Source organism: Mobula birostris, chromosome 28 (assembly GCF_030028105.1).
Source record: "Mobula birostris isolate sMobBir1 chromosome 28, sMobBir1.hap1, whole genome shotgun sequence".
Taxonomy (NCBI): Eukaryota; Metazoa; Chordata; class Chondrichthyes; order Myliobatiformes; family Myliobatidae; genus Mobula; species Mobula birostris.
In genome coordinates, this window is record NC_092397.1 from 174,879 (window position 1) to 189,659 (window position 14,781).

General features: G+C 43.9%; 1 protein-coding gene across 1 annotated transcript in view; it reads right to left on the reverse strand.

The window, feature by feature from the left end:
• LOC140189163 (RAS guanyl-releasing protein 2) overlaps nucleotides 1–14,781 on the reverse strand; it is a 139,817-nt gene that overhangs the window by 33,076 nt on the left and 91,960 nt on the right. Inside the window, exons 3-6 of the mRNA XM_072245860.1 lie at nucleotides 12,011–12,110; nucleotides 3,750–3,815; nucleotides 1,837–1,968; nucleotides 957–1,107 (exon numbers count right to left, since the gene is read on the reverse strand). Of these exons, the coding sequence (XP_072101961.1) occupies nucleotides 957–1,107; nucleotides 1,837–1,968; nucleotides 3,750–3,815; nucleotides 12,011–12,110 (449 nt within the window). The remainder of the gene's footprint in view (nucleotides 1–956; nucleotides 1,108–1,836; nucleotides 1,969–3,749; nucleotides 3,816–12,010; nucleotides 12,111–14,781) is intronic.

Here is a 14,781-nt window from a genome sequence, read left to right on the forward strand (position 1 = left end):
GATAATAAACCTGATTCTGATTCTGATCACCTGTGACACTACATTCAATGAATTATGGACCTGTATTCCCAGAATCTCAGATGAATTATAGACTTGTATTCCCAGGTGCCTTTGTAGATGCTGCGAAATTATAACAAAGCAATTAGGCAGAAGGAGGTTCTTTCTCAAGTTGAGCTGAGGCTCAGTGTCAGGATACATTGAAATCCAATTCCAGTACATTGGTTAAAATCCCATTCCGGAGACTTGTATGTGAAAGTAGAGGTCAGCCACATTTTATAGATTCACTTAGAGATTCAGTGCGGAATAGATCCTTTCAGCCCTTCAATCCACACTGCCTAGCAACTCCCAACAATCCCAATTTAACCCCTAAACTAATCACAGGACAATTAATCTACTTGACGTGTTTTTGGACTGTGGGAGAAAACTGAGTCACCCAGAGAAAACCCACGCATTGCACAGGGACTCCGTGCAGAGGATACCGGAATTGAACTCTGAATTCTGACACCCTGATCTGTAATAGCATCGTACTAACTGCTATGCTACAGTGGTGCCCATGGTTATCCTAACCTGGGTTAATTCCCGCTGCTGTTTGTAAGGAGGTTATACGTTCTCCTTGTGACTCATGGGTAGCCTCCGGTTGCTCCAGTTTCCTCCCACATTCCAAGACATCCTGGTTAGTAGATTAATTGCCCCAGGGGTGTAACTGGGTGGTGCAGACACACTGGGCTGGAAGAGCCTGTTACCATGCTGGGATATTTTTAAAACTTCTCGTACAAATACTCCTGCACTGACTGAGATATTGTGTTTCAGATGTTAAACTGATGTGGCATGAAACCACCCAATGACATTTGTCTGGGTAACCTGTAATGTGATGGCACTGCCTCCATATCCACTCGGGATGTGCTGCTCCAGGTAAAAAAAAAATTCCCAAACCTGGAAAAGAGTTGGATTCTCACCAGGATCCGACAGAATGATCTGTATTCCAGATAGGTCAAGTGTTCGGCCAACTCCAAAGGTCCCAGATGGTCAAAAAATAGGGACATTTTCCTCTTCTTCTGTGTCACATGGTTGCGTTGTGTGATCTGCCTCTTCCACTCATATGAAGGTCTGTAACAGGACAACCAAAGAGATTGAATGTGGTGAAATCAGCCATATAGACTGCAGAACAAGAGACAACCATATCGGTAGCTCGCCCTACAGATAGCCACTAAGATCCAGATTTATCAGACTCCACACACTGGAAACATTCTCCCTATTTCCTCAGCATTTGCTTCTCAACAAATGCACTTCCCCCAATTTCTTTAGTACCCAACCCCCAAAAGTATTCTCCCTAGATTCTGGCTGGAAACTTTCTCCCTAATTTCATTCTCTCATGCATCCCAGAAACTTTTTTACCCCAGTTTTTTGGGCGCCATGGTAGTGCGATGCTATTACAGTTTGGGCCGCTGGAGTTTGGCGTTCTCTCCCGATGTCCTCTATAAGGACTTCCCCATGTTTTCCCAGTGAAATACGTGGGTTTTCTCCAGGTAATCTGGTTTCCTCCCACAGTCCAAAGTCATACTGGGCAGGTTAATTGGTCATTGTAAATTGTCCCGTGATTAGCTGAATGTTAAATTGGGGTTGTTGGGGGTTGCTAGGCGGAGTGGCTCCAAGGGCTAGAAGGGCCAAGTCAGCGCTGTATCTCTAAATAAGAATCAATTTCTGCTCTGGTCCCTCGAAGCAAACTTCCATTACTCCAGTCAAACATCTGAACATATTTTCATCTACTTACAAAGATTTCCCAACCACCCACCTGCAGTGACCTCCCAGAACACAACCTGCCCCATTTTTGCTTACACCTGGGAGATGTCCACCAACTGGCTGTGTCTCCGGTGTCCCTCCCGGCTTGCTGTTTCCTGGAGCTCTTTCACCTGCTCTGCCAGGCCACTGTCCAGGTTAAACTCTGCTGGGAACTCAGAAATCCAGAAACTACCAGGGCGGGAAAGAGTGAAGGGAAAGAGAGGGAAAAGGGACGGGGCGGGAAGGAGAGAAGAGAAAAAGGCAACAGTGAGAAAATACATGTCTTGAGATGCAGACAGATCCCTTTATCCCAGCCCAGACCAGCAGAGTATGGTGATAATTCAAAACGAGTGTCAGTGTGTGTTGTGTCATAGGGGCCGTGGACACTGTCCTGTCACAGTTTAGGAGGGTCACAGATATGGTCCCAACAAAATCTGTACAGTACTGTGCAAACATCTTAGGCACCCTAGATCTTTTATATGGTTTCAGATGGTATGCCCCCACAAAGGCTGTCTGGGATTGCCTGGAGAGACAGAAGCAAGTAAGACAGCCAAAGTCTGCAGAAGATCTGTGGCAAATTCTCCAAAATGCTTTGAACAACCACCCAGCCTATTTTATGAGACTATAAGACCATCTTATGGTCTTATGGTCTTATAAGATTTAGGAGCAGAAGTAGGCCATTCGGCCCATCGAGTCTGCTCTGCCATTCAATCATGGGCTGATCCACTTCATCCAGTCATTCCCACTCCCCTGCCTTTTCCCCATTCCCTTTAATGCCCTGGATAATCAAGAACGTATTTATCTCTGCCTTAAATACACCCAATGACTTGGCTTCCACAGCCGCTATTGGCAACAAATTCCACAGATTTATCACCCTCTGACTAACATAATTTCTCCGCACCTCAGTTCTAAAAGGACGTCTTTCAATCCTGAAGTCGTGCCCTCTTGTCCTAGACTCCCCTACCATGGGAAATAACTTTGCCATATCTAATCTGTTAAGGCCTTTTAACATCTGGAATGTTTCTATGAGTTTCTTTTAAAACTGCATAACAGTGTACCTCAGAGAATTGGTGCAGTTTTAAGCGCAAAGAGTGGTCACATCAAATATTGATTTGATTTAGTTTTTAGCATTTCCTGCTCTTTATAGTAAATTATTTTGATATTTAGAAACTTATAATTTCATTATTTTTGAAAGCATCAAAGTTCAATGTAAAATTTATTATCAGAATACATACATGTCACCACATACAACTCTAAGATTCTTTTTCTGTGGACATACTCAGCAAATCTATAGAACAGTAACTGTAAACAGGATCGATGAACAACAAACTGTGCAATTGCAAATATAAATAAATAACAATAAATTATAAAATAACAAGGCAAGAGAGTCCTTAAATGAGTGTAGTTATCCCCTTTTGTACAAAGCCTGGTGATTCAGGGGTCGCAACTGTTCTTCAATCTGGTGGTGTGAGTCCTGAGGCTTTTGTAACTTCTACCTGGTGACAGCAGCGAGAACAGAGCATGGCCTGGCTGGTGAGAGTCTTTGATGATGGATGCTGCTTTTCTACGGTAATGTTTCATGTAGGTGTGCTCAGTGGTTGGGAGAGTTTTACCCATGATGTACTGTGCTGAATCCACTACTTCTGTAGGATTTTCCACTCAAAAGCAGTGATGTTCCCATACCAGACCATAATGCAGCCAGTCAGCACACTTTCCACCACACATCTATAGAAGTTTGCCAAGGATTTTGATGACATGTTTCACCTTACAGAATGTTTTTTATATATGCCTAAGACTTTTGCACAGTTCTGTTTGTGTGCGTGTACGTCTGTGTGTTAGGGAAATGTGGTATGTTGGTGTATGTTGGAGTGCTGTTGCTCCTCCCTCACTCCCATTATTGTGTTGTCCTTCCAGAGAATCCGACGTACGCTCATGCTCACCGTTCTGCCGTAACTTAGTGTCAATCTTACCTGACCAGCTGACATATTTTAAGCCGAAGGATCTTTGATTGGGAACTGCCGGCATCACGATACGTGCTACAGTTAAGGAACAGTAGAATTAGAGTAAATCTGGTTCTGTCGTTATCTTGCCACATGGTTCTTGGACAGGGACAGAGCCTATTCAAGAGTCCTGTGGACCTACCCCACAAGGTTCCTCTCAGTCCGTGCTGGCTTGCTTCATTGCAGAGAATATCATAATGTTGATACAAATGCATTCAGTTGGAGGCTGCAGAAACAGCCTGAGCTTTCTGCTGTCTGCTGTTTTAAATCCTCATCTCTGTCCTGCTGTAACCTACCTGTCTGTAGTCTCATGTAATGTTATACTGAGTCTCAATACAAGACCAAGCTCTCTCATTATCCTTCTCAACTTAATGTTTAGCTCAACAGTTTCAGGCTTTTCCTTTTTGTTTACGTCAAATTGACCATAAGGCATAAGAGCAGAATTAGGGCACTCTCAACCCATCAAGTCTGCTCCACAATCCCTCATGGGAGATTTAATATCCCTCTCAACCCCATTCCCCTGCTTTCTCCCTGTAACTTTTGCCATCCTTACTATCAACTTCTGCTTTAAGTATACCAAAACTCTTGATATGGTATAGTATGATGTGGCATGGAGGGGCCAATTGGAAAAGGCAGCAGAGAGTTATAAACTTAGCCAGCTCCATCGTGGACAATACACTCCCCAATATGGAGGACACCTTTAAAAGGTGATGCCTCAAAAACAAGTGGCGCCCATTATTGAGGAACCCACCATCCTGACATGCCCTCTTCTCCCACCCATCAGACGTCTGAAGACAGACATACAACATTTTAGGAACAGCTTCTTCCCCTCTGCTATCAGATTCCTGAATGGACATTGAACCCATGAACATTACCTCATTTTTTTTCTCTTTTTCCCAGGGCATAAATGGCTAACAGAAGATGGCATAATTTTAAAGTTATTGGAGGAAAGTATAGGGGGGAAATATCAGAGGTAGGTTATTTTTACGCAGAGAGTGGTGGGTATATGGAGTGTCCTGCTAGGGGTGCTTCCAGTGATGCTATCTGACCAGCTCAAGATTTCCAGTAGTTTTTGTTGGTAAGTTCTCACCTGGAAACCATCCCAAGGCCCATTACATGCACATACAGAAAAACATTAAGTTGAGATTCTGCAGATGCCATCGACTGTTTGTTCCCCTCTATAGATGCTGCTTGACTTGATAAATTCCTTCTGCATTTTGTATGTGTTACTTGTAAAAATGTGAAGTTGTGACTCCTGCTTCCTATGGTCTGGTGCCAATGCTAAGGTGGGGGGATTGGTCGAAGAGCTTCTTTCTCCCTCAAATCACTCTGCATCAGGGCCTGCTCTAGGTGGCTGTTGTATACTTAATCTTTAAGTATTATTTCAATATTCTTGTGTGTGTGTATATATATATATATATATGTGTGTGTGTGTGTGTGTGTGTGTGTATGTATATATATATGTGTGTGTGTGTGTATGTGTATATATATATATATATGTGTGTATGTGTGTGTGTGCATGTGTGTGTGTGTGCAGTTTCATTAAGCATTCATTCATTTAAATAATCCATTATGGTTTATATGTGTAAATATGTGAATTTATATATCATCACACTACCATGTGATGCACGCGTGCCTCACTTAAAGTAAACCGCATTCCCGGACTCTTGTGTCTTCCTTTCAATCAGTTTAGAAACATAGAAAACATACAGCACAATACAGGCCCTTCGGCTCACAAAGCTGTGCCGAACATGTCCCTACCTTAGAACTACCTAGGCTTCACCCATAGCCCTCTATTTTTCTGAGCTCTGTGTAGCCCTCCAGGAGTCTGTTAAAAGACCCTGTCGTTTCCGCCTCCACCACCACTGCCGGCAGCCCATTCCACACACTGGCCACTCTCTTACGCACTTACTCCTGACATCTCCTCCATACCAACTTCCAAGTACCTTAAAACTATGCTCTCTCATGCTAGCAATTTCAGACCTGGGGAAAAGCCTCTGACTATCCACACAATCAATGCTTCCCATTATCTTCTACATCTTTATCAGGTCAGCTCTTACCCTCTGTCACTCCAAGGAGAAAAGGCCAAGTTCACTCAACCTATTCTCATTGGGCATTCTCCCCAATCCAGGCAACATCCTTGTAAATCTCCTCTGCACCCTTTCTATGGTTTCCACGTCCTTCCTATAGTGAGGCGACCAGAATTGAGCACAGTACTCCAAGTGGGGTCTCACCAGGGTCCTATATAGCTGCAACATTACCTCTCAGCTCTTAAACTCAATCCCATGACTGATGAAGGCCAATGCACTGTTTGCCTTCTTAACCACAGAGTCAACCTGCGTAGCAGCTTTGAGTGTCCTATGGACTCGGACCTCAAGATCCCCCTGATCCTCCACACTGCCAAGAGTCTTACCATTAATACTATATTTTGCCATCATACTTGACCTACGAAAATGAACCACCTCACACTTATCTGGGTTGATCTCCATCTGCCACTTCTTAGCCCAGTTTTGCATCCTATCAATGTCCCATTGTAACCTCTGACAGCCCTCCACACTATCCACAACACCCCCAACTTTTGTGTCATCAGCAAATTTACTAACCCATCCCTCCACTTCCTCATCCAGGTCATTTATAAAAATCAAAGAGTAGGGGTCCCAGAACAGATCCCTGAGGCACACCACTGGTCACCGACCTCCATGCAGAATATGACCCGTCTACAACCACTCTTTTCCTTCTGTGGAGGGTGTATGGGGTGTCAGGGTGGGGGAACATGTTGCGTCTTTTTCAGGGCGGTTTGTACACCTTTGGTCCTCACCTGGAACTCAGCTCTCACCTGTGGCTCCCCGTAGCTGTTAGCCAGCTGGTGGCGTAGTGACATCAATGCCAGACTCCGGAGCGAGGGTTCCTGAGTTCGAATCCAGTCAGGCCGCTCCCAGCACGCTTTCCATCCATGCCGGCTTGAGTGTCAAGCTAGCAACTCGACCTCGTAAAAAGTACTAATGATGTCGAGGTCTTTATCGATGACAATGGATGAACCTTACCTTCTGTGGGCAAGCCAGTTCTGGATTCACAAAGCAATGTCCCCTTGGATCCCATGCCTCCTTACTTTCTCAATAAGCCTTGCATGGGGTACCTTATCAAATGTCTTGCTAAAATCCATATACACTACATCTACGTGGGGTGATTGATAAGTTCGTGGCCTAAGGTAGAAGGAGTAAATCTTAGAAAACCTAGCACATTTATTTTTCAGCATAGTCCCCTCCTACATGTACACACTTAGTCCAGCGGTCGCGGAGTGTACGGATCCCATCTTTGTAGAAGTGGTCCACAGCAGGGAAGGAGATGAGTTATGCAGCTCTCGTTACATGCACGTGCAGTTCAACTCTTTGAGTGAAAATGCAGAAAGTTTGAAGTTAATAACTCATCTCCTTCTACCTTAGGCCACAACTGTATCATTCACCCCTGCTGTGGGCCGCTTCTAGAGGTGCCAGACGCCGGCTTCTGCAAAGAAGGGACCTATGTGCTCCACGACCGCTGGACTGTGTGCAGATGTAGGAAGATAAATGTGTTAGGTGACCCCTTCTATCTTAGGCCACAAACTTATCAATCACCCCTCGTAGGGCTCTACCTTCATCAATGTGTTTAGTCACATCCTCAAATGTTTCAGTCAGGCTCGTAAGGCATGACCTGTCTTTGACAAAGCCATGCTGACTATTCCTAATCATATTATTCCTCTCCAAATGTTCATAAATCCTGCCTCTCAGGATCTTCTCCATCAGCTTACCAACCACTAAAGTAAGACTCACTGGCCTATAATTTCCTGGGCTATCCCTACTCCCTTTCTTGAATAAGGGAACAACATCCGCAACCCTCCAATCCTCTGGAATCTCTCCCATCTTCACTGATGATGCAAAGATAATTGGCAGAGGCTCAGCAATCTCCTCCCTCACTTCCCACAGTATCCTGGGGTACATCCCGTCTGGATTATCCAACTTGATGCTTTCCAAAAGTTCCAGCACATCCCCTTTCTTAATATCTACATTCTCAAGCTTTTCAGTCCACTGCAAGTCATTCCTACTAACACCAAGATCGCTTAATGTTTTTGAAGTTACAAAATTGCCAGTTACAGATCCTAGAAACATACTCTTTAAGGGTTCACCTACCCACATCACTTTCCCCTATTTCTGTGCTGAGAATGACAGTTTGGTTCTATTAGTTTTTAATAAATTTAAAAACACAAGTAATATAACAAAACTGTCAGTAAATGCAAGCCTAGAGTTGTGAAATAAGAGATAGATAGGGTAAGGCTTCTCTCAGACAGTTTGCATATTCATGCATGATGCCTTCTACACCAGTGGAGGGTTTCTCCCCTGCTCCTGATCATGGTGAGCACAGCTGACATTTTTGTTCATCTCTTGCTCAAGGATCTTAGCCCTGATGGGACACCTGGAGATTCTAGCATGCCGGCAATGGTCCTCACTCTTTCTCCAGAGTAGAGAGTCAAACCCAAATCCAGCCCAGTTTTCTTGCTAATACAAGTTTCACAGTGAGACACAATAGCCCAGGCTGGGAAGGAGAACATTGGTCAAGTCAGATCTGTCTGCTGTGTGTAGCTGTGGTTTCAGATTCTTGATTTAGTACCTTGCTGCTGGTGTTATTTTCGCACTTAAAATAAAATGCATCTATTTTTTATCTGTCACAGACGTGGACAAAGGCAGAAAAATTAAGGGTGTGCAATACTAGAGCGTGAGATAAAGAGGGTGGGATTTGAGAGAGGGACAAATTGTGAGCAGGAAACAGGAAAGAGAGAGAGTGACTGAATAGGCTAGAGGAGTCAAGTTCAGAAAGTCAAAGTCAATGCCGCGTTCATTGTCATTTGTACAAGTGCACGTGTGCACGGGTGCAATGAAAAACTCGCAGCAGCTTCACAGGCACAGAGCATCAGATAAGCAGCAGCCGAAGGGAAAGCGGGGTACTGAGGGTGAACTGTCAGCTGAAGCGAGGGTGTGCGTATTCCTGTCCCCATGTGCACATATGAGCAAGGAATGTCAACCTTAGGGTTCGTCAGCTGGCCTGATCTGGGAGCGTATGGACAGATGAAAGTGAATGCAGAAAAATGCGAGGTAATTAATTTACACAATGGTGCAACAAGTAGAAGAGGCAAAGCTGAGTTGCCGGTGACTGAAAACCAGTCGCTTCGGGCAGATGGGCTCATCAGCCGTGGCTGGCAGCTCATCCAGTAGAAGGAAACCTCTGATCTTAAACTCTGACCAATGGAGTCCTCAAAGGCAGGGTACAAAGTAAATGGCAGGATACTTGGTAGTGTGGAGGAGCAGAGGGATCTAGGGGTACATGTCCACAGATCCCTGAAAGTTGCCTCCATAAAACTCTGGTTAGGCCATACTTGGAGTATTGTGTCCGGTTCTGGTCACCTCACTATAGGAAGGATGTGGAAGCATTGGAAAGGGTACAGAGGAGATTTACCAGGATGCCGCCTGGTTTAGAAAGTATGCGTTATGATCAGAGATTAAGGGAGCTAAGGCTTTACTCTTTGGAGAGAAGAAAGATGAGAGGAGACATGATAGAGGTGTACAAGGTAATAAGAGGAATAGATAGGGTGGATAGCCAGCGCCTCTTCCCCAGGGCACCACTGCTCAATACAAGAGGACATGGCTTTAAGGTAAGAGGTGGGAAGTTCAAGGGGGATATTAGAGGAAGGTTTTTTACTCAGAGAGTGGTTGGTGCGTGGAATGCACTGCCTGAGTCAGTGGTGGAGGCAGATATACTAGTGAAGTTTAAGAGACTACTAGACAGGTATATGGAGGAATCTAAGGTGGGGGCTTATATGGGAGGCAGGGTTTGAGGGTCGGCACAACATTGTGGGCCGAAGGGCCTGTACTGTGCTGTACTATTCTATGTTCTATGTTCTATGTTCAAACAGCTGTGGTCACCATGTTACAACAGACAATAGACAATAAGTGTAGGAATAGGCCATTTGGCCCTTCGAGCCAGCACCACAATTCACTGTGATCATGGCTGATCTTCCACAATCAGTATCCATTTCCTGCCTTATACCCATTACCTTTAATTCCACTATCTTTAAGAGCTCTATCCATCTCTTTCTTGAAAGCATCCAGAGACTTGGCCTCCACTGCCTTCTGGGGCAAAGCATTCCATATATCCACCACACTCTGGGTGAAAAAGTTTTTCCTCAACTCCGTTCTAAATGGCCTACCCTTTATTCTTAAACTGTGGCCTCTGGTTCTGGACTCACCCATCGGCAGGAACATGCTTCCTGCCTCCAGCGTGTCCAATCCCTTAATAATCTTATATGTTTCAATAAGATCCCCTCTCAGCCTTCTAAATTCCAGAGTATACAAGCCCAGTCGCTCCAATCTTTCGACATATGACAGTCCCACCATCCCGGGAATTAACCTCGTGAACCTATGCTTCACTCCCTCAATAGCAAGAATGTCCTTCCTCAAATTTGGAGACCAAAACTGCACACAGTACTCCAGGTGTGGTCTCACCAGGGCCTTGTACAGCTGCAGAAGGACCTCTTTGCTCTTATACTCAATTCCCCTTGTTATGAAGGCCAGCATGCCATTAGCTTTCTTCACTGCCTGCTGTACTTGCATGCTTGCTTTCAGTGACTGATGTACAAGAACACCTAGATCTCGTTGTACTTCCCCTTTTCCGAACTTGACTCCATTTAGATGATAATCTGTCTTCTTGTTCTTACCACCAAAGTGAATAACCTCACATTTATCCACATTAAACTGCATCTGCCATGCACCTGCCCACTCACCCAGCCTGTCCAAGTCACCCTGCATTCTCATAACACCCTCCTCATATTTCACACTGCCACCCAGCTTTGTGTCATCGGCAAATTTGGTAATGTTACTTTTAATTCCCTCATCTAAATCATTAAAATATAGTGTAAACAGCTGAAGTCCCAGCACTGAACTCGCGGTACCCCACTGGTCACCGCCTGCCATTCCGAAAGGGACCTGTTAATCGCTGCTCTTTGCTTTCTGTCAGCCAGCCAATTTTCAATCCATGTCAGTACTCTGCCTCCAATACCATGTGCCCTAATTTTGCCCACTAATCTCCTATGTGGGACTTTATCAAAGGCTTTCTGAAAGTCCAGGTACACTATGTCCACTGGCTCTCCCTTGTCCATTTTCATAGTTACATCCTCAAAAAATTCCAGAAGGCTAGTCAAGCACGATTTCCCCTTCGTAAATCCATGCTGACTCGGACCGATCCTGTTACTGCTATCCAGATGTGTCGTAATTTCATCTTTTATAATTAACTCCAGCACCTTTCCCACCACCGACGTCAGGCCAACTGGTCTATAATTCCCTGTTTTCTCTCTTCCTCCCTTCTTGAAGAGAGGGACAACATTAGCCACCCTCCAATCCACAGGAACTGATCCTGAATCTATAGAACATTGGAAAATGATTACCAATGCATCCACGATTTCTAAAGCCACCTCCTTAAGTACCTTGGGATGCAGACCATCAGGTCCTGGGGGCATATCTGCCTTCAGACCCAACAGTCTATCCAACACCATTTCCTGCCTAATATAAATTTCCTTCAGTTCATCCATTACCCTAGGTCCTTTGGCCTCTTTACCAGAGAAACATGGAGAAAACTCACTAATGTTGGTGAATGATAGTTACAGTTAAGAAGTGGGGAAGGTCTAAGGTAGGTTTGTTTTCTTTGGACTAAGGAGGGATAAGGTTTATAAAACTGTGAAGCCTGACCATATCAAATAAGGACTTATTTTCCTAGGTGGATGGATTGACAAATGCTAGTTGTTGGTACATTGATATTGTCACAATATCATAAATGAGGAATCAGGTACAAAGGACCATGTTACCTACTCACCTAGTCACTGAAAGCTTGTTACCAGCATAGTGTGGCTACAAATTGTACCACCTATAGAATGTTCTATTGTGTCCCTCCTAGGTCAGACATGGAACTACTGAAAAGTCACCTGTTACATAAAAATGTTCAGGGAAAGAAATTGACATTATTTTTGGCTTCACCCACCAATGTGGTTGACACCCTAATTCCTTTTCCGCTCAGAACCAATTGGGAGTGGAAAAAAAATGCCAACAAATCCACAACTTCCATATCTTGTGAATGAATATATTAAGAAGAAAGCAGGGCTGGGATTGGGAGTCAGCTGGAGTCCATTTACCCTCAGAAAAGGATATAACTTGAGGAGTTTTCCCACCAGTTCAGCAGATGGCAGATACCACTGGTGCATCAACAAGAACATGTGTGGTAAGGCCACGTTCTTCAGTTTCCCATGGTCATCTTGAGGGAAAGAGAAAGAGGAAGAATTAAGCATGCGAGCCTACCTCTTGAACCATCGGGGGAATGTTATCTTGTCTCCAGACTTCTTCTACTTCACAACATTGTACCCTTGATAACTTGACAAAGGTGGTGGTCATTCAAACATTACCTAATCTCAGACATAGGCACAAATGAACCATTGGTTTATTTGGCATAGTCTGACCTGGTTAAAGAGGGACTGTTGACTGCAGTCAAGATGGACAACGTCCCTACTCAGCTTCCAAACCATTCTCTGATCCAGCAACACCTGATATTCCATATAGGGTTAATGTGTTCATCTCACTGCCATGGGTTGGTTTCCATTACGGAAATGCAACTCTCTCGCTCACTCAGATATTGTGTCAGTACCTCCAGTTGAACTCTTTTTGTGTGTTCTCTGCCTGTTTCCCAATTCTGGTTTTTGGATTTCAATGGATGTTTTGATCTCTGCCTGAACTTTGATGCTGACTTTGCTTGCACATTGGGATTTGTTACTCAATTCATATCACTGTGTGCTCAGTACTGGGTCTGTGATTGCATCCCTGCTCCAGCACCCTGACAAATTGTTTATCATCTGAGACCTAATGCGAACCAGATGCTCTATTCAAATTCTCACTCAGTAAACTGTGGGATTAGGCTCCACTCCTGATTGGCACTGTGGTGCAGGACAAGGCAAGTCACATCTCTTCATATAACACAGAAGGAGATCATTTCAGTTTATCAAGTCTACACAGGCTAATAAAATCTTCTCAGGCTTCCAGCTGGGTAAAGGTATCGACTGTAGCTGACAGTTCAATGACAAACTAGGACATTTTATCAGGAATCCCTCATCACTACATTACATCATTCCATTCACCACACCACCTGTACTAAATCACCCCAAAACCACAATATATCACCCATTCATCACATTACATGGACTAAGTTGTCCGATCACTACACTACATCACCACATCACTACATTATATCAACCATCACTACAGTACATCACCCATCACTACACTACATCACCACATCACTACACTACATCACCACATCACTACACTACACCAATATCAATACACTACGTCACCCATCACTACACTACACCAATATCAATACACTACATCACCCATCACTACACTACACCAATATCAATACACTACGTCACCCATCACTACAGTACATCACCCATCACTACACTACATCACCACATCACTACACTACACCAATATCAATACACTACGTCACCCATCACTACACTACACCAATATCAATACACTACGTCACCCATCACTACACTACACCAATATCAATACACTACGTCACCCATCACTACACTACACCAATATCAATACACTACATCACCCATCACTACACTACACCAATATCAATACACTACGTCACCCATCACTACAGTACATCACCCATCACTACACTACACCAATATCAATACACTACGTCACCCATCACTACACTACACCAATATCAATACACTACATCACCACATCACTACACTACACCAATATCAATACACTACGTCACCCATCACTACACTACACCAATATCAATACACTACGTCACCCATCACTACACTACACCAATATCAATACACTACGTCACCCATCACTACACTACACCAATATCAATACACTACGTCACCCATCACTACACTACACCAATATCAATACACTACGTCATCCATCACTACAGTACATCACCCATCACTACACTACACCAATATCAATACACTATGTTACCCATCACTACAGTACACCAATATCAATACACTACGTCACCCATCACTACAGTACACCAATATCAATACACTACATCACCCATCACTACAGTACATCACCCATCACTACAGTACATCACCCATCACTACACTACATCACCATATCATTACACTACACCAATATCAATACACTACGTCACCCATCACTACACTACACCAATATCAATACACTACGTCACCCATCACTACACTACACCAATATCAATACACTACATCACCCATCACTACACTACACCAATATCAATACACTACGTCACCCATCACTACAGTACATCACCCATCACTACACTACATCACCACATCACTACACTACACCAATATCAATACACTACGTCACCCATCACTACACTACACCAATATCAATACACTACGTCACCCATCACTACACTACACCAATATCAATACACTACGTCACCCATCACTACACTACACCAATATCAATACACTACATCACCCATCACTACAGTACACCAATATCAATACACTACGTCACCCATCACTACAGTACATCACCCATCACTACACTACACCAATATCAATACACTACGTCACCCATCACTACACTACACCAATATCAATACACTACGTCACCCATCACTACACTACACCAATATCAATACACTACGTCACCCATCACTACACTACACCAATATCAATACACTACGTCACCCATCACTACAGTACATCACCCATCACTACACTACATCACCACATCACTACACTACACCAATATCAATACACTACGTCACCCATCACTACACTACACCAATATCAATACACTACGTCACCCATCACTACACTACACCAATATCAATACACTACGTCACCCATCACTACAGTACATCACCCATCACTACACTACACCAATATCAATAC